This window comes from Cylas formicarius, unplaced genomic scaffold (genome assembly GCF_029955315.1).
Source record: "Cylas formicarius isolate icCylForm1 unplaced genomic scaffold, icCylForm1.1 PGA_scaffold_1__22_contigs__length_36826433, whole genome shotgun sequence".
Classification (NCBI taxonomy): Eukaryota; Metazoa; Arthropoda; class Insecta; order Coleoptera; family Brentidae; genus Cylas; species Cylas formicarius.
The window spans coordinates 31,779,049-31,805,248 of NW_026844264.1; the positions used below are offsets into that span (position 1 = coordinate 31,779,049).

The window sequence follows — 26,200 nt, forward strand, 5'->3', positions numbered from 1 at the left end:
GTCGATTTTCTATTGAGTTTGCTTGAGTTGCATTTTAGTCAATATTTCTACATTTTTCGACGTTAGATTGTTATTTCCTTGACCTAATCGTGACGGTATATTTTTTTCAGTAAAGTAATAACTTTTACTGAAACGTATTTTTCTTTAGAACAACAAAAAAGGACAAACGCCCTTCACAATTACCCTGACATTAAAAGGTAAATGAATTTTTTTTAAATAACAGTTCAGCGAAATTTTGGCTAAAGTCTATAATGGCACTATATTTTGGGAATTTTGAATCCGTAATAAATATGCAATAGTGTCCTGGGAAGGAAATTCTGATATTCAAAAGTAAAAAATGCAGTATCTAAATCCACTTGCAGGGAACCATCTATTAACTGCTTTTATTTTCAAGTATCTACTATTTATTTACAAAAACGAAGACAAATTTGATTATTCATTTTATATACATCGATGCATGATGATGATGCATCGATTATTGAGAAAAGTTCGCTATATTATTCAGGAAGAAAATAAAATATATGTCAATTAATATTGAAGCTGATAGCATCAATGAATTTTCGATTGCCGATTTTTTTTGGACGTTATTGTATTATTTGGAGACGAATCAAATATATTTTATATATACAGTGTGTCCCACTTAATAACTTAACCCTTGTAAAATCTTTGTATATCGTTCGAGTTTGATTTTTTTAAGACCATTTAACAAAAAAGAGATAAGTACTATTAGGGATTTTTTTTAAAATAAATCGGCAACGAATTCTTATTCAGTAGTACTTAGAACCCAACTATACCAATTTTCATAATGTTTCGATACATTGTGTTTGAAATATCGTTTGCGGCCCGCTTAAGGCTGTATGTCGTTGTAAAATCTTTGATTGCGCTTTGATTGTGATAATTTTCAATTGTAACCGTAATCAAAGATTTTACAACAGCCTTACGCGGGGCGCAAACGATATTTCAAACACCCTGTATTGAAACATTATAAAAATGGGTATAGTTGGGTTCTAAGTACTACTGAATAAGAAAGAATTCGTTGCCAATTTTTAAATCCCTTTCTTCTCTCTCTTTTGTTAAATAGTCTCAGTTGGCCATGACTTTAAGTTGAAGCAATAAGCAAAACAAGATTTTAGTGCATTTTTCACCAATAAACAAAGATTTTACAAGGGTGTACAGTTCTTAAGTGAACACACTGTATGCTTATCAAAATTGTATAAAGAAGTATTATTATTATTATTAGCACCATCACCACAGCTTTCAATAGCTAATAAAATTTAAAGGAAATACCTATGAAAAACTAGTTTTGCTGATTTTTTTTATTTTATTTATGCTATATTTATATATTACCCTCCTCTTCAGGAAATCTAAAATAACGTAGAAATTTTTTTTTAAATGTCATAAAATGCCAGACGGTTTAATCATGCTAGTGACTCTTGTGACTATAAATCATTCAGTACATCAGTTACTAATTCGTATCGAAACCAAACTCGAGCTGCGCCTATACGAACTAGAAAGCGGCGTTTCCAGGAAAAGTAGGTAATTTATCTCGCTATATTGAAAGTGAGGACACCAAACACACCCGAGGCTAAAATATTACGGCGTGTAGATAGTTGAATGACCAGAAAAGAAGAAAGTACACGGCGGGGACACCAGACAGTCTGCCGATTCAGCCTACCTCGACCCAATGTACTTTTTTCTTTTTTATTTGGGACTATGTTATTTAAATTGTACGCCTTTCTGAGGGCGGGACCGCCCATAGTGAATATGTAATGCATCAACGGTCCCGTAAGATTATTGACCTGCTTCCAAATAAATTTTAAGAATTCACATGAATAAATCAAAAAACCAGGTCGTTATTTAACTCTGCAAAACTTGCATACAAAATATTTTTTCCAAAAAGCGTAGCTCCCACATATATAAATTGTAGCGAAACCCATTTGGCATTAAAAATCTGATGAATCCATCATTAAAGGGCGTCGACTTTAGTTCTCTCGAACTTTTCAAGAATTTTTGACTCCAAGTCCCTATGTGAACCTTTTTTTTTTTAATTGCATTTGGATAGGTGATACGAATATGTGAGTAATTGAACGATGCTGCATTCCTCTCTCGGGATTACACTTTTGGCTAATGTCCAGGACCAGCTGCTTCAATTTGAAACTTAACAGAAACAAGACACAAGTTTTGGTTAGTTTTACCACTCGCGTCTGTTCAAAAGGCTTATTTGAGTTTAGAGACTAATGATCGGGTGCTAAAATTCACAAACAACCCGAAGAATCTGCCCTCTACAGAGTATCTTGAGAACCATTTACGATACCCATTTCTAGCCTTGATACTATTGAACCACTTCTTTATGAGAAGTTTGTGGTATTACAAAGATAAAAGCATATTTTGATAGATGTTTTATGTACATTTTTAAGACTAAAAAAATTTCGCCAATTAAAAGCCGTTTTTATCTCTTTAATGCTACCAGAGACGCCATTAAGAGAATAAAAATAAATACATAATATACATAATATACATACATAAATTTGGCAAAAATAAATTACACTTACCAGATCCACAATTCTGGTCAAATTCTAGTTTTTAAAAAACATTTTCTACGTTTACTGTTATGCCAATAATTAAACCCGTAATAGTCTTGCAAATGAGAATAGAAAATTTTTAGTTTTGTGACAATGACAATACATCTTAGAAAAAGAAACAATCTAGGTCATTTAAATAAATGATAAAAAGCAAGGGCCCAAGAATACTACCTTGCGGCACATCGGATCCAATAGGGAGTTTTTGAGAAAAAAATAGACAACTTAATTTCGTTTGACTATAACCACTTCTGTCCCCGCCACATTTTCAAAGCGAAGACTGTTTTTTCATTCATATTTTTCGATATCTATTGACATCAACTTTATCTAATGGTTATTTTTGTTAGGTGTAAATAGGTGTGCGCAAAACTCAAGCAAGAAACGTGTATAACCTTTCAAAATCGTACGTTTAATTCTCGAAGAACCGTAGCTATAAAAGCGTAATGTAAAAATTTGATATTACAAAACTATACAAAGGGAAAGGAATCGCTACCAGTCGCTTTTCGTTTGTTATTAAAATAACCGCGCCCGATGTAAACATTGAAAACGTCTGTGACTCAGAGGCGTGTGTGTGAACTATAGATTGCTTTCAAGGAATCGCCGAAAAGCAATCAGCCGTTTTCAATAAAACTTTCACTAGCGCCCGAGTAAATTTAAACGGTTCGGTTTGCAAAGGTCAAGTTTAAAAAATATTATCTACAAGGTAACGCGAATTTTATTGGATATAACGTTCGCAGTTTTTTTTATCGTTCAAGAATAGTGTACCCTCACCTCACATACGAACCGTGAGAAACGATGACAAAAGCTCAAAAAAAGGGGAAACCTTATCTTATTCATAGCCGCGTACAAAAATTTTAAAATCTCAAATTATCTCCAAATATTGTTGCTACTTAAAAATGGAAAATTTATTTCTTTGTACTAGGACTTTGCCGGCTCAAAAGAGACACTTCCTTAAGATGAAAATCTGCGAAAAAATTCATCTCTAGATAGCAGGATGTCAGGATTTAAAAATGTGTTGTTTTGTCAATTTCCTCCCATAAATTTGGTAAAAATAAATTGCACTTACCAGATCCACAATTCTGGTGAAATTCTAGTTTTTAAAAAATATTTGCTACGTTTACTTTTATGCCAAAAATAGGAAATTTTTAGTTTTGTAAAAACATACAAAAAAGTTAAAATAATCAAACTGACGGTTATACATACTTTCTTATAATATTATAATAATTAGTTGTAATGATTAATTAATAATTATAACAATTAATCACATTGCTTCTAATTATGGGTGCATATGATTTTTTAATTAAATATGTACCGGTTTGGATTATTCGGTTTGATAGCTTGTATTTTACCCACCTACACCAACTTTCCAATATTTTTTTGTTACGCCAATTTATATTTATCTAGGTCCCATCCTACTCATCGATTTTGAACGATTGCTTCGGTACGAAGGCGTAGAAAGGACCTTAGATTATTTTTATTATTACTCCTGAAGCCTATTCAAAGTCACTGCCGTTGTTCTTCATGCCCGCATGCAACTTTCTAATCTAATTCTTTTTTCTATCGCTTGCCCTTTCCAAAATACATATGGCCGTAAGATTTCGAGATAAAACATGAAATTTCTAAATTTTGAAATAAAACATAATTTTCAGATAACACAAAATGTAATTATTTCGAAATAAAAGGTGAAATTTTAAGATAAAATTTGGAGTTGAACCACAAACTTTTAAAATTTCAAGATAAAGCACGCAATTTTAAAATTACAAGATAAAACTTTAAAATTTCTTAAAAATTCTAAGGTAAAGTGCCGAAATAAAACACGAAATTTTAAATTTTTAAGATTAAATACGAAAAATTAAGGTGAAATTTCGAGTTTACACAAGAACTTTTTTAATTTCGAGATAAAACATGAAATTTTAAAGTAAAGCTTCCTGTTCAAACACGAAATTTTAAGTTTCCGGGATCAAACACTAAATTTTAACGAAAAATCTCGAATTTTAAGATACAAAATGAAAGTTACTGTGAAGTTAAATCACTAAGCTTTAAAATTCAGGCATAAGACATAAAATTTTAAAATTTCTTAAAAATTCCAAGGTAAAGTGCCGAACTAAAACACGAAATTTTGAATTTTTAAGATTAAATACGAAAAATTTCGAGTTTCAACACGAACTCTTTAAATTTCGAGATAAAACATGAAGTTTTAAAGTAACATTTCTTGTTCAAACACAAAATTTTAAAATTCCGGGATCAAACACTAAATTTTAAGGAAAAATTTTGAGATACAACATGAAAGTTACTGTGAAGTTAAATGGCTAAGTTTTAAGATTCCGTCATACGACATAAAACTTTAATTTTTTTTTAAATTCTAGGGTAAAGTGTTGAAGTAAAACACAAAATTTTAAAGTGTTAAGATTAAACACGAAAAATTAAGGAGAAATTTTGAGTTTAAACACGAACTTTTAAAATTTCTAGATAAAACATGAAATTTTGAAGTAACATTTCCTGTTCAAACAAGAAATTTTAAAATTCAGGGATCAAACACTAAATTTTAAGGAAAAATTTCGCGTTAAAACACAAAATTTTAAAAAAAAATCTCGAGTTAAAACATGAAATTTTGAGATACAACATGAAACTTTAAAATTTCTTAAATTCTCAGGTAAAATGTCGAAGTAAAACACGAAATTTTAAAGTTTTAAGATTAAACGTGAAAAATTAAGGAGAAATTTCGAGATAAAACATGACAGTTTAAAGTAGCATTTCCTGTTAAAACATGAAATTTTAAGATTGCGTGTTTATTTTTGCGGTGTGTCCTTTCCACCCCTTCTTTACTCCCGCGGAACTTAATTTTTCGCTTCTTTTCAGATTATGGTGCAATCGGGATGAAACTTGCATTTACATGCTCTTCGAATACGTCTGCGGGGGCGAACTGTTCTCTTACCTCAGAAACGCCGGTAGATTTACCACTTCCACGGGAAATTTCTACAGTGCGGAAATAGTTTCCGCTCTAGAATATTTACATTCGAAAAATATCGTGTACAGAGATCTGAAACCGGAGAATTTGTTGCTGGACAGGGAGGGCCATTTGAAAATTACGGATTTCGGATTCGCGAAAAAGTTGACCGATAGAACGTGGACGCTCTGCGGGACCCCCGAATATTTGGCGCCCGAGATTATTCAAAGCAAAGGACATAACAAGGCCGTGGATTGGTGGGCATTGGGTATGTTTTTATAATAAAGAATTTGCAGGTTTTTTTGTATAACCACGTTCTGGGGTATTTTCTGAATTTGAAGAAAAGACCAATTAATGCTGATAAAACTGGAAGTAACTAAAGTGTGGTGGGTATTAAACTGTTTTTTTTTCAGTGTACAAAGATAAGGAATAAGAGGGTATTTGGGGGTATTTCTATACATTTTCTTGTTGATTATAACGTTAAGTCATAAATATTATACAAAAGAGGCAATTAGATATCCGTAAAAGTAACCAAAACTATTTCTGGCACTTCTACATCTGGTAGAAAAATTGGAATCTTTGAGGTGTTTCTTATCTATTTCCCCATTTTCCATTTATTTCATATGACAGGAAATCTTAGAGTTACAGGACAACTTTTGTATTTATTTTTTTTAGCATTACTATTCGCAAATTGAAAAAAGAATCTTGTTGAGTCTATCACTAACCAAAATTACAACAATTGTTTTATTTACAACACATTCTTTTGGATTTAAACTAGCTTGTTTGTTTTTAAACAAAGATAAACTAAAGATAGCAAAAATATTTTTTTATCTCCGCTCCCAAATGGAAATATGTTAAAATTTTAACCAAAAAAAATATCACGTGCGTGGAATATATTTTTTCAAAAGCACGTTTATTTTGTTTTTACTTTGTGGAACACATTTGGCGATACATTTATCGTACTTTTAATATAAAATATCACCTGTCACAAAGCCATTTTAATGGAGATGCGAATTTTGAACGAACATTTACAGCTATTTTATGAAAAAATCGTACTTGTTGGAGAACTGGGGTATTTCAATTTTCTCAGGATTTTTTAGGATTTTCCAATAACAAAAATTAAACTTTTTTTAGTGGATTCATAAATTGCAATTACTTTCACTCCACGGCCTAATTTTTCTAATATTAATATTGTTTCTAAATCCAGGATAATACTTATGCAACTAACTTTAGGAGACGATTCTTTAAATAAGTTGGCGTGATCTGGAGTGTAAAGTTTATTTTCATTTTATTTTCAAGTTTATTTTAAATAAATTCCAGGATTTTGTCCAGTGACAATTTTGCTCATTGTATGGGGTGATTTGCTATTGTGGTGGTTAGATCGAGTATCTCAGGAGCCAGTAGTATTGGTAAAAGAGTAACAGAAAATATCCTGCTGGAAATCAACCAAGAGAAAAATCCTGGAAATATATGTGTATTTTTGTCGCAAAAAGGATAGACGATTATCGTCATATACAAAAATTTTTCTATGACAAATATTTAACTAAATATTCCGTCCCTGGACGAATAAGATATTACTGACATGCGGTTTTAAGGTTATATGTACTCGCACAAAACTATAGAATTTTAATGGAATAAGAAATAGATAAGAGATATAAGGGGGAGAGTAGGCGCTTTTAAAATATACCGTTTCCTACATTATTTTAAAGAAAAACTATAACTATTGGCATACTATTTTCTTCTACATACTATACGTTTTTAAAAGTAGTAACCTCGAAGTAGAATACTTTGTGGTTTCTAGATTTGCACGCCGATTGGAAAATTGATGGGAGATTAACCTATTCCATTTTAGGGGTGCTGATATACGAAATGCTGGCGGGATATCCTCCATTCTACGACGACAATCCCTTTGGTATCTACGAAAAAATCCTCAGCGGAAAAATAGAATGGGCGAAACACATCGATCCCGTTGCCAAAGATTTAATCAAAAAGTTGCTCGTGCAAGATAGAACAAAACGGCTGGGCAACATGAAGGTGAGTTAATTTTATCCGAATCAATTGGTTTTTGTTGAAAAAAAAATATAGGAATTTCACCCAAATTCGATTATAAGAACAGAAATTTTCTTTGCGGTTTATAGTTAACACTCTGTCACAGAATTTTTTATTTAAAAACTACTGGCAAGAAATTAATTAGCAAATAAAGCGTATGTTTTTTTTTCTTTTACAATTGTATAATTGTTTCTTTTTTCTTGCATCGTTAGGTTCGTAATAGCGAGAAATAGAACCCTAAACATATAATAATCAGTCACAATAACGATATAACAATAACATTAATCTTGGCAACCATTCGAGTTGATATGAAATCTACTTTTTAAGTAAAGGGACATGGTACTACGGAAAGCAACATGTAATAATAGTTATCCTTTTAAATTTCGCTTACTAACCTGCACTTTACGGTATTTTGTTTCTAGACAGGAACCTCCCACTCACTTAACACTTTTTTCCCAAACGCTTTAAGCTTACCTAGCATGTTTTACGAAAATACTGCCGTAAGAATGTTTAATCTAAACTGAAACCAGTGGAATTGAGCTGTCAGCGTCCATGTTGTTGGTTGAACACCGCTGGGTCTTATTGGTTAGTTTTAAAAACCGCGCATGCGCATACATGTTGAGTTATCAGCAAATGCAGAACCTCTATATCTAGTAGCAATATGCATAATGTACTAATTGTAAAAGCGTTTTAGTTGGTTCAGAGAGAATTCTATTTAATTGTATTTGATATTTCCTTGTTTAATTGCATTCGTTGTTGCAGAGCGGCGCTGAGGACATTAAAAGGCACAGATGGTTTAAAGGCATTGACTGGCAAGAGGTCATTCAGAGAAAGTTAATAGTGAGTTTTTCATAATTAAGAATCAATTCAAGGGAAAAGCAACATTGTCGTTTGTTTCAGCCGCCAATTGTTCCGAAAATAATGTACGATGGCGACACGAGCAACTTCGATGATTATCCAGAAAGTGATTGGAGAAGTGCGAGGACACTAGAAGACTCGGAGTTGAAATTGTTTGACGATTTTTGATCCGTTCGTGATAACTTTCCGAGTCGTGATGACCAGATTAAAAAAAAGATGCGCATTTATCGCGTGTGACTGAACTCCGTGAATGTCGTGGGCCGTGGCCAGTGATCTATAGAAACTAGGCGTTAATAACCGTGTCATTTTAAAAATATGAACTGTTTGTGATTTTGTAAAAATGACAAAACTAAACATAAAAGTGCATATGTGGGTGGTATTTCATATTATACCTTTATAAATAAATGAAAACTATTCGTTACTGGTCTTTTATTTAAGCAGTTGTTGATAAATTTGGGTTATTTTCAAAATAGACTAGTGAAAGAAATTAACAGCCTCGCCACCATCTACCCGCCCATAGAAGAATTAGTCATCGACCAGACCGCCTCACTAAACTAGATACGTATGGTCCCGCTAGAGTGATCCACGGGCTACCAAATTAAAGTAATAAGAGGGCGCTGGTTGCGTTTTTTGATATTTGTACCCACTTCATTTGAATAGTAAATTGTTTAAGTTCGGCTTCGTGTTTAATTACGCTGATTTAACAGTTGTTACAATACCCAAATGTCCAACAGTTATGAATAAAATTCTTAAAATTAAAATAGCGAAAAATGAGCCAGAGATTAACAATACACGCTTTATTGCTATCACTTTGTCTAAACTTATAAAGATGACACTCTCATACTGATCAAACAAGAATCTCATTTTTACGCAAGCACATTCTTTGAAACATAAATTTCTATTACAGAACAAAACTTTGATTTGGGAAACGTAATACGTCACAGAAATTAGGAGAAATAACTATCCTCTTTTGTTTAGCGTCTTTGAAAGATTTGGATTATAACCAATTTCGTTGTTGTTCATGCGCACTTTGTTCCGTACTTCTTAGCTTTAGTCAGTTCCAGCTGATATTTTTTGTTTTTTTTTTGCGGATTAAGTATATTCATCATTATTACGCGTCAATCTGGGGTCGCCTAAGGCGAAAAAGTCTTTTTTAATTACACCATCGCTGAAACACTGCGCATGCGGAAGCCGGAGTATAGAAATGCGTGGTTGCCAAAAATGTGTGAAAACTCCAGACGCTCGAGTTCCGAAATGTATTCATTTTTCTTGCTGCGTGTTTCGTGATGTTCAAGTAAGTTTTAGGTTGTTTCCTTGTTAATAAACTTAGCAAAGAAAGTTTAAATAGCCCATGTACATTTTTTTTAAGCGAGTCAAATTTCTGATCCCCTTGACAAGATTTCTAAAAGTGATTCGAAAGTGCTAAAATGCCAAATAACTTGCCTGTCACGGCAATGCTTTGTATTATTAGAATATCTGCCTGAGACTACACTCCAAATATTAACGAAAAAAATACATTTTGCAGTAACATCAATTTATTTTATTGACTCTCTTGCTACAGATTTCTATTTAAACAACAATGATTAACACTATATAATGGACACAGTATTTCAATAGTAATCGATAATTCGCAATAGGCGTCGTCTATCTCGGCCCTGGGAAACAGATACGATGTTTAAAAATAGCGGCACCCTTAATCCCGTGAATAATATTAAAAAATAAATCTTATATAATAATATTGTAATATCATGAAATAAAAATGCAAAACTAGAACTAACCACCCTAACTAACTAACATGAATGGTAAAGAAAATCAATCCGTATTTACTGACCGGTATAACATTTTATTACTTTTTCACTTGGGCCGGAGTTAAGCATTCCTCTAGGCTCAATAAAAGTTATTTTAACTGAAATATCTTTTCGGGGCCAGACGAACGACGCCATTAGCACTGTAAAGGTTTATTTGAATAAATCAAGAAAATTCTGGAATTACGAAAAATGTTCCTGTCCCGTCACAACCTGCGACGAAACATAATAAAATATATAACCGCCATAACCAAAACTACTGTTCGATGCGATAACCACATATTCTAAGCAACCAACGGAAGGTCTACTATCCAATTTCTTGACTAAAAGAAAGAAAATCCGCATTTTAGAATATGTTTCGATAAATAGCTACTTTTGGCCAAATTCTTACTTACACATTAACAGTATGTATATTGAACAAGTTATTGTCTTTTGTAACTTACTTTATCTATGTACTTAAACGAAATCCAATAAAAGTCTTAATTAAAATTCACAAATAGCTGGAGAAAAATATTTCAACGGGCATGCACTAATAAAATTCACGCACAACGGTCTGAATAAAATTTATTTTCAAACATAACAACTCTCGGAGAAATCCACCACCATTCAAAGAATTTTGTAAGCACAGCCCTTAAATATACTACGATCAATAGTTTCCGGGGACCCGATTCTTTTTATATATGGTGCCTTTAATTGCTTTTATTTTATTTATTTTATTGATTTCAGGCGTGTTTTTTGAATGCTGGTTTCAACTGTTTAGTTCAACTGGCGGGAGTGCTTCAATTATGAAACCTATTTCGACAAAGTTAATGTTCAGGTAGGTCAAGTTCGGTAAGTTTTTAAGTCAAAACTTTAAATTTGGGAGCAATATAAGCATTTTTCTTGAGATATCTTGATAGTTTGACCCTAGTTAAAAATATTTTTTTATAATACATAATAACGTCATAATCAATTTAAAAATATATAAATATCTGGCTATTACTTTTGGGCCAAAAATCTGTATCTCGAAAACCATCGTGCAAAACGCTGCTGGTATAAAAAACGTGCGTTCCAGTCAGTCCCATTGTCGACGTGAGCAAAAATGAAAAATTTAAAATAGACGTTCTCACATCATTCTATTTTAACATGGGGATAGTAACATTAAATAATTTGACGAATGTAAGCCGGCTGTGGTAGCGAAATATTCAGGCTTAAACGGGAACCGGCACCTCCGGAAGGGTGGGTTGTATAATGCCGCCTGGAGCAGGCAATGTGGTTCGGCCATTGCGGAAATAATCGTCGACTGCTCGCGCGGCTTGTCGACCTTCGGAGATTGCCCACACAACCAAGGACTGCCCCCTTCGACAATCTAAACGAAAATATATTGACATTTCATTTTTTTACGAAGTCGATACTACGGAGGACTAAGCGGGAAATAACGTCAACAAAATGAGGCTTGTAAATCAGCTTTTTAAAATTGTTGCCATAGGCGCGGCGTTTTAACAGGATGATATACGTAATAAATATGTCAAAAAGCAATCCTTACATTAAAATGTTGCTTATTAGTGAAATACATAGCCAAAGTTTAGTGACTCAACCAGTTTTCATGTTGATATTTGAAAAACTATATTTTTAGAGAATTTGAATTAGTCATATATATACCTCAACTGTGAGACACCCTATATGTTATTGCAATCGTAACTAACAAGATATTCATTGTATCTCACTAATTACTAACAACCATTGAGATACAAACACAAACTCATTGTCGTACCCAAGATATGCCCAAATTAAATTCTGATTGAAAGTTAGTGATATAGCATTGTTGCCGAGGCATCAGTCTACAGAAAAAACATCAAAATCAAAATAATAGTTGCGGGGAAGCCATTTTGCAATTGGAATCAGTTCTTAGTGGCCAACTTTTCCTTAAGAAATCATAAATCTATCATACATAATCCTATAAAAAAGTAAGAGAACGGTAGAAAAACTAGAAAGATTTTAGAGTGTAACTAGCGCTCTCTAGATATTATGTGAAAAGTAGAATGTGATCGCATTTGCTATGTCTAAAAATCTCTAGATCCAAGTTTTCATGTGGATCAATTTGATTTATATAAAAATAACAATTTCGAGAAGCACACTTTAACATCCTGTATGTCACTAATAAGCGACATTTTACTAAGGCATATTTGGCTCAATATCGTTATTTTCAGGAGTTTAAACTAGCATCTCCTAAAGTCAGAGAGCTATCCAAATAATATAATATAATAGAAAAATAATTATACACGGTATAAGAAAACAGATAACTAGATAAAGTTACTTTTACAATGAAACACGCTGTATATTATTCGATATTTCAATTGTCAAAATATAGCAAATAATTTTAAAAGCACCATACCCCTAAAATGAAACCGTTATCAAAATAAGAACAACTCACCTCCAGCCGCAAACACATTTGGTACATTCGTTCTGTAGTTCGTAGTATCGATATTCGATCTGGCATCTAACTTTAGTTCCAATTGTTCGGAAACCTTCTTCTCGTGCCCCAAGAAACCCATCGCCAGTAACACCAAATCGGCCTTGAATACTCGCTCGGTGCCGGCTTTTTGGCTCATCTGCCACCTTCCGGCGGCGTCTTTAGTCCACTCTACGTCGATGGTTTTTATCCCGCTCACGTTACCGTTGCCGTCATCGTTGAACTCCTGGCTCATGATGCTGAAGATGCGCGGGTCACTACCGAAACGCACTTTGACCTGAGTAAATAAAAATAGTATATACAAACATAAAATGTTCAATGTGTTTTCAGTTATTCCTCATTTTCGGTTTAATCTGATACTATATTACTTTTGATTTCCGTTTTATTTTAAAGCTATATTTTACGTGTAACGCAGCAATTACATTTTGAAAATGTTTGTTTTAGAATATTTTCACCTAGACTTTTGGATTCTAAGTTTATTCAATCTTTTAGGGTTAATGTTCAGTTTAGGTATGTAATATTGCCCATGAAAAGTCTAACTTCACTTCACTATGATTATAACTGCTTATTTCTCATACCAAATACCGCAAAACTATTTTAGATAGCTGTTTAATTATTTAGATATTCGAGAGTGTGCTTTCATCTAGTGGGCGTAACCCACCAATCAAACCAGAAGCAAAAAGGCAATGCACCAAGAGCCACTATAGAAGCTAAGGGCCTAATCAGAGACAAAAACCTATAACCTATGGTGATGGATCAGTGATCAGAATCTCAAATTTGAATCTTGAATCTTAACAGTTAATCTATTCGATAGTGTTGTTCGCTTGGATTTTTTCGTGTAAATATGTCCAAATTATATTAAATTTTTAGAAACAAAAAATAGAGTTAAGTGTGTGGAGATCGCTTTTTACAAAAAAAAAAATGTAAAGTGCAGGTCAGTATATAAAATTTAAGAGTATGCCTTCTTTACGAAAAGTTCATATAACCCTATATTATCTAATATTATACTCGAATTAATTAAAGATAACGATTACGTTAACACAAAACGCATTCTTATGGCATCATTGTGACGTAATCATCATCTTTCCTGATATTTATTATATGTGATTGAATCTCAGACTAAAGAAAAGATGAACTTCGCTACTACTTTGTTCCGACAATTCTAAGCGGCGATATTAGGCAGGAACTAATATTATAATTCAAGGGAATAACTTATTGGAATATTTTTGAATACCACAGATAAACCAAGATGGAGAAAATGAGGAGTCTTTTGCACACCATAATTATCATTTTAGAAGTATTCCAGGAAAATACTAAAACCGCCGCAAAACACAAAGAACAACAGAAACCAAGGGAATTACAAAATGTCGTTGTATGGAGGCGGAAGTTCTGAAGCACCTGTTCAGAATCAGAGATGGAATGAAGTAAGACAAACATCGTTTAATTTTAAAGTAGAAAATATTACTGATGTGGCAAACGCGTCTAATAAGCAATGGACTCGGACTTGAAACCCTACTAAATATAAACAAGCGCCCTCTAGATGGTATATACTCATAAGCATCGCATCATATTTGAATGTAAAGGCGAAAAAAAGTGTTTCTGATTGATGTAGAGAAAATTGCAAGTTGAGAATTGAGCGAGACACTTTGCAAAATATAATACCTCTTCGTGTCCGTAATCGACTCTCATAATTCGAGGCCACTGCGGCCAGGGGTTGTCGCTCGCCCTCTGGGGGCCGGGCTCGGGTAAAATCTCGAAGGAAGTGATGGAGGCGGCCCCTTGCCTCAACGCGGTACCGATGCAGTCGTTGCCCGTGTCCCCGCCTCCAATGACGACCACGTGTTTATCTTTGGCGTGGGGACCGGCGTGACTGGCGCCCATTTGCTTCTTCTGCCAAATCTCCAAGAACTCCATCGCGAAATGGATACCGTTCAGTTGGCGTCCCGGAATCGGCAAATCTCTGGGCCAGGTGGCGCCGGTACATACGACGACAGCGTCGTACTGGTCGCTAAGGTCTTTCGCGGACACGTCTTTACCGACGTTGACGTTCGTATTGAAGGTTATACCCTCCGCCGCCAATAAGTCGACCCTTCGTTGGACCACCGCCTTGCTGAGTTTCATTGTGGGTATGCCGTATTGCAACAGCCCTCCGATCCGATCGTTCCTTTCCAGTACCGTCACCGCGTGTCCAGCTTTGTTGAGTTGATGGGCGCACGCGAGTCCCGCGGGACCGGAACCCACCACCACCACCTTTTTGCCGGTGCGCGACGGTGGCACTTGCGGGACTATCCACCCGTTTTCGAAAGCGTGATCGATTATGGCGCATTCGATGTTTTTAATGGTTACGCTGGGTTCCGAGATGCCGAGGACGCACGAGCCCTCGCAAGGGGCGGGACACACCCTGCCCGTGAATTCGGGGAAATTATTTGTTTGCAGCAGCTGGTTTAGTGCTTGGCGCCAGTGGTTTTGGAACACCAACAGGTTCCACTTGGGAATGATGTTTCCCAATGGACATCTAAAACGAATAAAATAATGACCGTTAGCAAATATTAAAATTAATATTAACAAACCAGCAGAGAACGTTTTATAAAAGCGCATTGCCCCGCTCATTTCGGTTACTTGAAAAGATACTCAAATCAGTTGACATTCATCGCCAAATCACTGATTTTTATGGTGAAAACATTATGAATGAATGGAAATGGGTTAGTGCCTATAAATATGGCTGCAGCAACATTCATGATGAGGAATGAAATTTGACTGTAAAGTGAAACAGAACAAACTACCATTTGTTTCTGGAAACGAAGAAGCATCTAGCGGAACAGCGCCATATCAATGATGACGTAGTGAAAACGACGGTGATACAGTGGCTATCCAATCAAGCGGACACTTTTTTGACAAATAGATAGTAGCCTAACCTTACTTTTGTTTATTATTGTGTTCATATTGCCTTTTTTCAGTTGTGGCGGGATGTGTAAAACTATATGGAACGGAAAAAAGAACAAAAAAATATATCATTCCACACATTTGTGCTTACCAAAAAAACAGAAAGCGGACTTATGCAACACCTAATTAAATGACAGTTGTAAAAAGGACAAGGCAGAGTACTTTAAGCTCTATCTTACACCTTGATGAATGCGGCATACAGGAAAAAATATTGCATATTAAAAAAATGTGGAACGACAATGCGTTACTCGTCTCCATGCACCTCGTGACGTCACAACCAATCGAAGAGTGTTTTTGTATGATTTCAAAATGGCGAAGAGGTAAGAGAGAGAGAGTAAATTATATTTTTGTATTTTTGATTTTCTATAATGTAACCGATTGTTTTTTAGAAGGAAATTGAAAAGTGTTTATGCCAATCTAAAAATAAAAATACTATATCATTCGTTAGCTCTGGTTAGTTGTATATATAAAATATTTTATTTCCCAACTCAATAAAACTCACATAAAAAAACAGTCAAACGGAATTCAGCTCCGTAATCATAACCGCGATACTCACGTAGAATAAAGTAAATGAGATTTTATCAATATTACGAGGAAGGTTATTTTGCGATATCGTAAGCAGGTGTTTTGAGAACGCAGATGGCGTGTGGCCCCACGTTCGGCCAAAGTAGGTCAGGGATGAATAAAAAGAAGTTATATAAACTAGTCGCTGCAAGCGGATGAAATGGGAATATGCGGAAAAAACAGAGATCATAAATGATTGTAGGTAAATAAAAGAAGATGTTAATGTATTAATGTGGTCAAAAGATAATTTGTTTGTAATTTTTCATTAAATGTAATTTGAATAAAGTTACTGTTAAAACAATTACCGCAAAAAAGATAACTTTGCCTTTAAAAAAATATATTGAAAACGCAAAATCAAATCACAAAGAACTGAAAATCGACACTATGTCAACAATTTTGAAGGTTATGAAATGTTAACACTGCACAACAGAAGAGTTATGACTGAGTCACTGCATCTTTTAATGTCCTAAATAAAGATATTTACCATTAAGAGTATCACTAGAACCAATTATCAATTGAAATCCCAAATTGTTACATTTTATAATCAATACCAAAGAAAAATAGAAATATTTAGTGATCGATTTTCTGTACTTTGTTATGTTGGAGTAACTTTTTAGGCAAATTGTAAAAAATGAGCCTCGAAGTTGATTATTGTAAATATAGCGAAGTTAGTGACCTTGTTATTTTGGACAAAACAAATTTCAAATTCATTTAATAAATACCCGTGCACGTTGGACTGGCAAAAGGGAACGCCGCAATCCATACATCTGGCCGCTTGCGTCCTCAAACCTTTCCTGACGTGCGGGAAATTATAAATTTCGTCCCAGTCCTTCATCCGTTTCTCCGCCGGCCGGTACACGTTTTTCTCGCGAGGATACTTCATGAAACCGCGCAACTTGTCCAAAGCTTTTTCCGCTTTCTTCTCTTCCGCCGCGTCGTCGTTGATCGTGTCTTCGATATCCTGTATTTTCGGTTCATGACTTCGTTGCTGCTCCTTTTCCACCGCAACATGTTCCGCGGCCATCTGCTTGAGCGCCCTCTGGTATTCGTACGGAAACACTTTGACGAATTCTTTCATCCTCGAGTCGAACTCTTTCAGAAGCTGTTCGGCGATTATACTGCCGGTAAGATCGAAAAATTCTCTCAACAATTGCTTAACTAGAGCAACGTCGTCTCGATCCTCGAGCTTACAAAGTTCCACCATTTCCATGTTGCATTTGGTTGAAAACTTCCCGTCTATGTCCCAAACGTAAGCGATACCACCCGACATACCCGCCGCAAAGTTTCGACCGGTTAAACCTAAAACCAAAAGTCAATCATTAGGTTGAAACTGTTTTTTTATTATGCAATGCGCGATACGTGAGCTACAGTCTTTTTTTTTTTAAGAAACTTCCACAGGCTACTATAACACTATTTGCAAAATTTATGTTGTCCAAAAAGATGTCAACATTTTCTTTCCGTCAAAGACAAAATTCCGTTCGATGTACCTAGAGTTTATAGCATTCCATGCACATGCGGCAAAGAATACATTATAGAGACCGGGGAAAACTATCAACTACGTTTAAAGAGCCTTTAGACTACAGCAAATAAAGTCATCAGCAGTCACCGAACACAACCACGACATTGGACATCAAATTTTATTCGATAAAGTAACATTCTTCTTCTAAAAAATGCGAGAATCTATACAAATCTATGTATAGATATTAGTCAGCCAAAGAATACCGTCAGAGAGTAACCGACAAAGGTATTGAACTCGGAGTTACTATTCTTCATAACAAATTAATGTTCACGGATCTAGAAGTATATACAGTGCAGTTCGGATATAGTAAACCCGCTTATTGTGAACAATCGATTATAATGAACACTTTTTGAAATACACTTTAAAAGTCTGAGAAGACAAATGTAAATTTTTATTGCTTATAGTGAACCCGGATTTAGTGAACTTTCGGATACAGTGAACTAAATTTCGTCACGATTAAGATACGTTTTCCGTTTTTAATGAACTTTTTCCGGATTCCCCCGGTAATTCCCGGGGGAATAAAATAAACTATTTCGGGTTGTTTAATGTCAGTTTTTTAATTTGATTCTAATGATTAAATAAGATTTTCATTGTTTTTTTTTTTCAAGTTTTACTCAGAAAAAAACTGCGATTATAAAAATTTAATTTATTTAAGAAAAAAGCAATGCCACAAAAATAAGTTTGACCCGAAAATTTTTCAAAAAAATATTTTAAACGGTTTTAGTAAAAATGAGGAAAAAAGTTTTTTGTTAATATCAACACCTTGTATGTCCAACATTTGGGGTCCTCAATGGATATTAATTTTTTTTCTAAAAATCATCCAAGAAATCACACCCTGTATGAAACAAAATTAGATAATGTAATATCCAATAGGTGTACTTGCTTTACTTATCCAAGAGAAGAAGCTTTGTTTTTCCGGTTACACACAAGAATTTAGCGTATGAAGAAACGTTAATTAATTAATAACAGCATAAAATTATTATAAATGATTTTAATTGTTTCAAATGTACCAGTTAACATATAATAAATTTCATAGAAATCCAAATAGGGAAAAATAATATAAACCCGTCGCACTCTAAATAAAATTTGCCTCATAAGATCAATATTGGTTGCATTACAATAGATGGAGTTCAATAGCGTCTACACAGATGGACATCTTTTTGCCTCACCCTTATATGAATGATTTTTTATTTAAATTAATTTTTTAATTATGCAAAAATACTCCTTAAGAGACATAAAAATAAACAAGCACTCACCTAAGATTAAAACAATCCCTCCAGTCATGTATTCACAGCCATGATCACCTACACCTTCCGCTACAGCGACGGCTCCGGAATTTCGTACCCCGAAACGCTCTGAGGCAATGCCTCTGACATAAACCCTTCCGGTTGTCGCACCATATAGACAGACATTTCCGACAATTACATTTAAATGTGATTCAAACGTCGAAGTTTTCGGAGGATAGATAACAATAGTACCACCTGAAAGACCTTTGCCTATGGGATGTTATTATTAGTTTTGTGAATTCTAATAGGTATGCAAACATTACCAACGTAATCGTTGGCGTCTCCCTCTAGGGTGATATTGACTCCTTTGGCCAGGAAAGCTCCAAAGCTTTGCCCAGCCGACCCTACAAGTCTTATATTGATGGATCTACCGTCTGGTAGCCCCTCCTCGTTGTATTTGCTAGAAAAATATGATGTAACAAAGGGAACCGGGAAATTACATCGTTACATACCAAGAGATGTGGTAACTTAAAGTGGATGAAAAGGCTCGGTCCTCATTCGTAATTTTCATATCAATATCAACTGAATTTTGAGTTCCGTCAATGACCGGCTGAGCTTTACTAATGAGCTGGTTGTCGAGGCGATTCTCGAGTTGGAAATCTTGAGTTAGAGAGCCGCCTTTGATATTAACGCCCGGTCTTAACGCTAAAGCGTTTTGCAATATGAGACTGAGATCGAGCATTTTCGCCTTAGGCGTGCCATTATCGACTTCTCTAAGCAAGTCTGTTCGTCCGACCAATTCCTGATATGTTCGAACCTAAAATGTTCCTATCTCCATTAGTCTATTGGCTACGAAAACACTATCTACAATAAAATATGCAAAAGAGCAAAATAACAATGGCTAATATCTCGAGGTACTTACACCCAGCTTGGCCATGATTTCTCTAATTTCTTCGGCGAGCATAAACATATAATTGATCACGTGTTCCGGTTGACCGGTGAATTTTTTGCGAAGCACCGGATCTTGCGTGGCTACCCCAACGGGGCACGTGTTTAAATGACACTTTCTCATCATGGTACATCCCATTACGATTAATGGTGCCGTACTGAATCCAATCTCGTCGGCTCCCAAAATAGCCGCCACAACAACATCAAAGCCTGTAAAACAATTATTAAAAGTTTGCTGATGTGAGGTAGATCGATTTTCTTGTACCGGTTCTTATTTGACCATCGGCTTGAAGCACGATTCTCGATCTTAGATTGTTCATGACCAAAACCTGATGAGTTTCGGCAATGCCCAGTTCCCATGGCAAACCGGCGTTCTTAATACCGGTCCAAGAACTGGCACCCGTACCACCGTCATGGCCAGATACCACGATGTGTTCGGCTTTGCCTTTGGCGACACCGGAAGCGACCACGCCTACCCCAACTTCGGAGACAAGTTTCACCGATATTCGAGCTTTGGGATTCGCGCATTTTAGGTCGTATATGAGTTCTGCCAAATCCTCTATCGAATAAATATCGTGATGAGGAGGCGGGGAAATTAAACCAACTCCGGGTACGGAGTGACGGGTTTTCGCTATATCCGCTGAAACTTTATAGCTGAAAACATTTTACTTCTGTTACTGCATTGCAACACGGTCATAAATTGTTTAATTTCTGTTTTAAGATTACAAATCAATGCTAGGAGGAAATGTACCGACTGTCCAATATATATGTCCTTTTTATCCTTATGAAGAATAGAAGGAATTTTGATTTTGATTTGATTTTGATGACCCCACCCTGATGTAGAATCGATTTAGTCTATTTATTTGGTACATGGTTATGGTACAAAACTAACCAACAATACGGTATCAGTATGACTGTTATGATTCAGGCTATCTTCTGTCTAGAATGAATTGGAAGTTTTCGTAGCTGGTGTGGTTAAAAACAAATACTACCAAACAATAAATTTAAATATTCGACACGACTGCAGATATTTGAATGGAACACTGTATCAATATTTCAACTCCAATTGCCTAATTGGTTTTTTTAAGACATAAGACGATTTGACATCATATATCGGGCACCCGGAACAACAAAAATGGTTTGGTTTCGAAAAAATTTAACGACACTCACCCAGGCAATTCGCCACCTTCGCCAGGTTTGGCGCCTTGTGCCATTTTAATCTGCAAATCGTCAGCATGAGCCAAATACGAAGAAGTTACACCGAACCTACCAGAAGCCACTTGCTTAATGGCCGATCTCTTCTGACTATCCAAATACCTTTCGGGATCCTCACCCCCCTCCCCAGTATTACTTTTGGCGCCTACTTTGTTCATGGCCACTGCCAAAGTTTGGTGCGCTTCCAGGCTTATAGAGCCGAAACTCATCGCCCCAGTTGCGAAGCGCTTCACGATTTCGGCGGCCGGTTCTATTTCGTCCAGCGGTAAAGATTTTTCGATTGTTTTTAGTTCAAAACGACCGCGAAGCATGCAGTCGCGGACAGACTGCATGGTCGCGTCGCGGAATTTCCCATAAGCCGATTTGTCTTTGTTTATTGCCGACTCCTGAACGACAATTATTTCGAATGAAGTATTTTTTATGGATCGAAATGCAAAACTGCGCCGGACACTGTTAAAAAAATTGTCGAACGTTTTCCGACATAGACAGGGTGGCCAAGCTTTCCGCGACAAATAAATGACTTTGATTTTCAAATTCGAGGCCTGCAAACCTCATTGTGTCTATTGACGGGACTGATAATTTTTCCTTTTCCACATTTTAAAAACGAAATCTACTTCAACTACATTATATAAATGTCCAATCCGTTCGCCGCTAGTCTGCAGCTTCCACGAAAATTGGATAAAAAAATAAAAAGTTCGATTGGGCAAGAAATCCATTTTCCAAATTCAACTGATACCTCAGGCCCCCTTGACAAAATACTTTAAAAATCCTATCTCTAGTTATTAATTTAAAAACTTTGCGGTTGGTTAAGTGAACAAATCATTTTCTCATAGAACTTTAACAAAATAAATGGACATAAAATTCAGTAAAATAATATCAAGTGTTGTCTTTTTTTAACATTCAATTCGTAGTAAAATATTGGTCAATCTTAAAGTTGGTACACATAACACAACTTATACAGTATCTTGAAAGTTTCAAATAAAACCTTTGAAAATCCCAAACTCAAACATTTTTACATTAGTCTCTTTTTGAAAGGCATCAAGTAAAAACTTACTTATTTTTTCTAGCAAATAATATGAGATCAATTAAAGATATATACTTCCATTGGTGAAAGAAAATAAGTTGACTTTCAAATAACCTTGAAGTTGGCATATACTACTACTAGACAGGTCTTGACTGCTGGTGATACAGCAACTTATTACGAAATACCAATGCAACTTGCATTGCATCAGTTTTTGACGTAGTAAAGTTAATATGTAATCTAATAGCTATATAGAGCAACTAAATAGTAGTTAGTGTGTAGAGTTTTAAAATTTCAAGTATTTATGTAATTATATTGAATGAGTAATTAGAAAGTGGTGGACACCCTGATTATCTGCAAAATTATGAGTTACAATTTTTTTTTTTTAATTTCTATAATTTTTATTATACACCGTCGTAGACTAGACAGACACATCATTTTTTAGCAATTTTCAAGGAGGAAAAAATTTGTTCGTATTTTATCTGCATTTCTAAAGCATCTTATCTAAAGTAAAAAAACCAATTGGTAATTTTACTACTATTAAAATTTTTGAACAAAAAAAAAGAAATTCTTTATTTGCTGAAATCTAATAGCTAAATGCGAGTAAATTTTGTGTGAACCACTGTACAATGCATCTGTTTAAAAATGTGCTGCAGCACTGACCAAACATGTTAGCCATGTAGATACAATAGCGATGAAAATTATTCGTTATACACTTTAAATGCCAGTCCATTTTTATTTTGCAGATATGGAACTCTGAAAACACTAAACAATTTTTGTCTACCAGTGTCCGATGTCCAGCAAACTAGACATGCATTTCTCACATGGTAAAATGTAAACCCCTTCGAACACGTTTGAAGTACCTACCTGCAGAGCTGCAATACTGGCCGGTTCATTTATATGTTTCTCGCCGCCAGCTCTCCAGTGGTATTTTCCAGCATCTCGTAAAATGAGACTGTCACAGCCAACCCGAAAGGCATTCTGGTGCCTTTCAAAAGCCTCAACGGCCAACATATCCAAAGTAACCCCGCCTATTCTAGACGGCGTGCCTTTGAAACACTTATCTATAACGTCTGCGGCCAAGCCTACCGCTTCGAAAATTTGAGCTCCTTTATAAGATTGGAGGGTGGAGATACCCATTTTGGCCATCACCTTACTAATACCTGCAGGAGACAATTGGGTGCAGATGGAGAAATATCAAACTAAAGCTGCAGCTATTTCATTACTCTTGCAAAATGAAAACCCCAGAAAGAACATGAAAACCGACTTGTCTCCCCGCTGTTTTGGTTAGTATATATTTTCTGAAGTGGGGACAACTGGTTCTAACCACAACATTGTTTTGTAATAGTAGAGGATGCAAACCAAGATCGACCTTCACGATAGTGTCAACCAGATTTTTCACCGGTGTATTTACCAAACGAAACTAACTTCCGCACTAGTCTTAAAATAAAAGTAATTTAATTATACATAATATAGTATAAGGTTGCCTCAAAAAATTTGATGATAGATGCTATTTGTAAGACATTTAAATTAAAAAATTCGGAGCAAGTGAAGTCCAAGACAAAGAAAGACTGTACATACTTACTTCTCGTCGTAGAAAAGGATGCAGTGCTAGGATATAATTAATTGACTATAAGAGCAGGGTTTTGGAGCAGATAAGTTTTTAATAAATTGTAATAAATTAGCTTTTGATAAACGCTTTAGAATAAATAAAATATGAATTCTTAAAAAAAAATTGTTAATCCATAACTAGCAGAAAAATGAAAAATTCTTATTAAACAATATCTATAATGTAGTACAATAAGTGATCATACAAATAACAGTAATAAATTATTCGAGATCAGAATCGCCGGAAGTTCCATCGTTTCCCAAGTCAGAAAAATCGTTTTCATTTTCTTTTTCTGTCATCTCTAAAATATAATCTAATTTTAAAAGCGTCTGGTCTCTCCCAAATAATACTGCATAAAATTTCTATACAATTTTAATCTTCAGAGTTCATGAAAGCAAAGATGGCAGTGAAAAAATTTTCTGATAAAAAAAATTAACAATATACTTACTTCAAGATTTTTAACAAATGCACAACGGGCCCATTTGGTGGCCTAAATGTTTGGACGCCCGCGGGGGGCCGACTAGTCGGGATTGATTGACAAAACAGTGCAACTATTAAAATGAACTTACCTGTTTGACCGCAGCTACCAGGTAATTGGGACCAAAAAAATGGTCAGCTACTATGGTGTTGTTATTGTATATAGTATATACTTTTCACTGGAGTTACGTTTGTTTGGTAGACACAGTGGTGAAATTAAAACAATATGTAATTATTTTAAATGTTAATTAAAAATAATCTTTTATTTGATAGAATGTCCTTTTCATTTTGAAGATCGATCTTAGCTCCGGTCTTAGACTATAACACAATAAGTAAAATTGTCTATTTAGTACGTTAAGATTTTGGTAAAAATCAAAAAACAGCCATATTTTAAAACGAGCCTATGAGAAATCTTTGTTTTCCGAAAAACACATAAAATGATATATACCAAAGTGTAGCTCTGTTGTTATTATACAGTGTGAATGAATACTACCCAGGCCCATTTTTGTGAAAAATTGAGACCGCGTCAGCGATTTAAAAAAGTGCAATAACTAAGAAGGGAAGTTTATTCTCAAGATTTCACTAGAACTAAACAGCCTTAAGCCTTAATACTAACTATCACTGAATTGTGAATGTTTTATGAAGGATAATTATTTCATCAAAACTTACCGGTCTGCATTGCTTGCGCATAGTTCTGAAATATAGCGTCGTCGCTAAGACTTGTGTCCAGCACCCCTTGGTCGCGAAGGGACGAGGCCAACTCTAAAGCTAAGTATGGGCATATGGCGTCCGCGCCATACCCTAGAAGCACGCAAATGTGGTGGACTTCTCGAGCTTCGGCCGTTTCCACGATCAAAGCCACTTTCATTCTGTGCCGAGTTTCTATTAAGTGATGATGAGTCGCACCTACAAAAAACATGTTAGGTACGTAATGTAAATTAACGCCGAAATGTACCCAGAGCGAGAAGACCGCTGATCGGTACGCGCTCTTTGCTTGCTAGTCTGTCCGATAGAATAACGACTTGGTTGGATTTCGCAGCTTCTTCAGCCTCGTCGCAAATTTGCTGCAGTCGTTTCTTAAACCCGACCACGCCTTCCTCAGCTGGGAATGTAATATCGATAACGTGAGAAGACCAATTGCGGTGAGATAATTGTTTAAACATCTCCAAATCGGCAATCGAAATTACTGGATTTTTAAGCCACAGCCTGTGCACCTGTTTGGCGCTAGGCTCCAGGATATTGGCCTCGGGACCTATAGGGCATTGCAGGGACATCACGACCTTTTCACGGAAAGGATCGATCGGTGGATTGGTTACTTGCGCGAACAGTTGCTTGAAGTACTCGTACACGATAGGTGCGAAATTGGATAAACACGCCAACGGTGCGTCATTACCCATGCTGCCCAAAGCCTCCTTCCTAATAATAAAGAGACGACGGCAAGTTTTTAATTGGTATCGTTCGATCTCGGTACTCACTTATTGTTAATCATCGGCAGCAGTAGCAAATGCACAGTTTCGGTAGAGTATCCGTAAAGAGGAAGCCTTTTATCAGTCAAGCCGCTAGGCTCGTATTTGGGCTTGGCAATACGACCGGCATCTAAATGAGCCTTCCTCAATTCTTCCATAGAAATCTGAACAAAACATTACCAACTAAACATAGGAGGACGCCGGGGATATTTAATGCGAATCATGCGGCATTAAAACCAAGCAAAAAAAAAATCTGAGAAATTTGCTTACTTTTGATAACTGTAAAAGTAAAACATTGAAACTGTGGGTGGTCCCACATGTTCTCAATTTCTGGATTATGGCAAAGGCAGTGGAATTATAACTATATCGTCGTACTTTGTATAAAATTTATACTCAGTGTAGAAAGTAATCGCTACATTTGTAGCAATTTTATTTTAGTATTTATAAAAAATTGCACACTGTAGCTTCAAATAGGACGCAGTCATATTTTTTACATTTATGTATAGATGCGCCGTTTATCTC

General features: G+C 35.4%; 2 protein-coding genes across 6 annotated transcripts in view; one reads left to right on the top strand and one right to left on the bottom strand.

Moving 5' to 3' along the window:
* Nucleotides 1-8,839, top strand: part of LOC132697089 (cAMP-dependent protein kinase catalytic subunit 3) — a 36,612-nt gene extending 27,773 nt beyond the window's left edge. Inside the window, exons 3-6 of the mRNA XM_060662368.1 lie at nucleotides 5,439-5,794; nucleotides 7,379-7,560; nucleotides 8,338-8,415; nucleotides 8,476-8,839. Of these exons, the coding sequence (XP_060518351.1) occupies nucleotides 5,439-5,794; nucleotides 7,379-7,560; nucleotides 8,338-8,415; nucleotides 8,476-8,601 (742 nt within the window). The 3' untranslated portion in view covers nucleotides 8,602-8,839. The remainder of the gene's footprint in view (nucleotides 1-5,438; nucleotides 5,795-7,378; nucleotides 7,561-8,337; nucleotides 8,416-8,475) is intronic.
* A 1,119-nt stretch (nucleotides 8,840-9,958) lies between these two features.
* LOC132697335 (uncharacterized) overlaps nucleotides 9,959-26,200 on the bottom strand; it is a 31,823-nt gene continuing 15,581 nt past the window's right edge. For 4 of the 5 annotated variants that reach the window (XM_060662753.1, XM_060662754.1, XM_060662755.1 and 1 more), the window contains 14 exons: nucleotides 25,688-25,842; nucleotides 25,168-25,628; nucleotides 24,882-25,118; nucleotides 22,994-23,289; nucleotides 21,061-21,491; nucleotides 20,156-20,544; nucleotides 19,865-20,100; nucleotides 19,455-19,759; nucleotides 19,266-19,402; nucleotides 18,973-19,212; nucleotides 16,920-17,496; nucleotides 14,353-15,205; nucleotides 12,652-12,967; nucleotides 9,959-11,586 (listed from right to left, as the gene is read on the bottom strand). In XM_060662753.1, the coding sequence (XP_060518736.1) occupies nucleotides 11,429-11,586; nucleotides 12,652-12,967; nucleotides 14,353-15,205; nucleotides 16,920-17,496; nucleotides 18,973-19,212; nucleotides 19,266-19,402; nucleotides 19,455-19,759; nucleotides 19,865-20,100; nucleotides 20,156-20,544; nucleotides 21,061-21,491; nucleotides 22,994-23,289; nucleotides 24,882-25,118; nucleotides 25,168-25,628; nucleotides 25,688-25,842 (4,791 nt within the window). In that variant the 3' untranslated portion in view covers nucleotides 9,959-11,428. Of the gene's footprint in view, nucleotides 11,587-12,651; nucleotides 12,968-14,352; nucleotides 15,206-16,919; nucleotides 17,497-18,972; nucleotides 19,213-19,265; nucleotides 19,403-19,454; nucleotides 19,807-19,864; nucleotides 20,101-20,155; nucleotides 20,545-21,060; nucleotides 21,492-22,993; nucleotides 23,290-24,881; nucleotides 25,119-25,167; nucleotides 25,629-25,687; nucleotides 25,843-26,200 lie in introns of those variants that run through there. The other variant, XM_060662757.1, reaches the window with a different exon arrangement.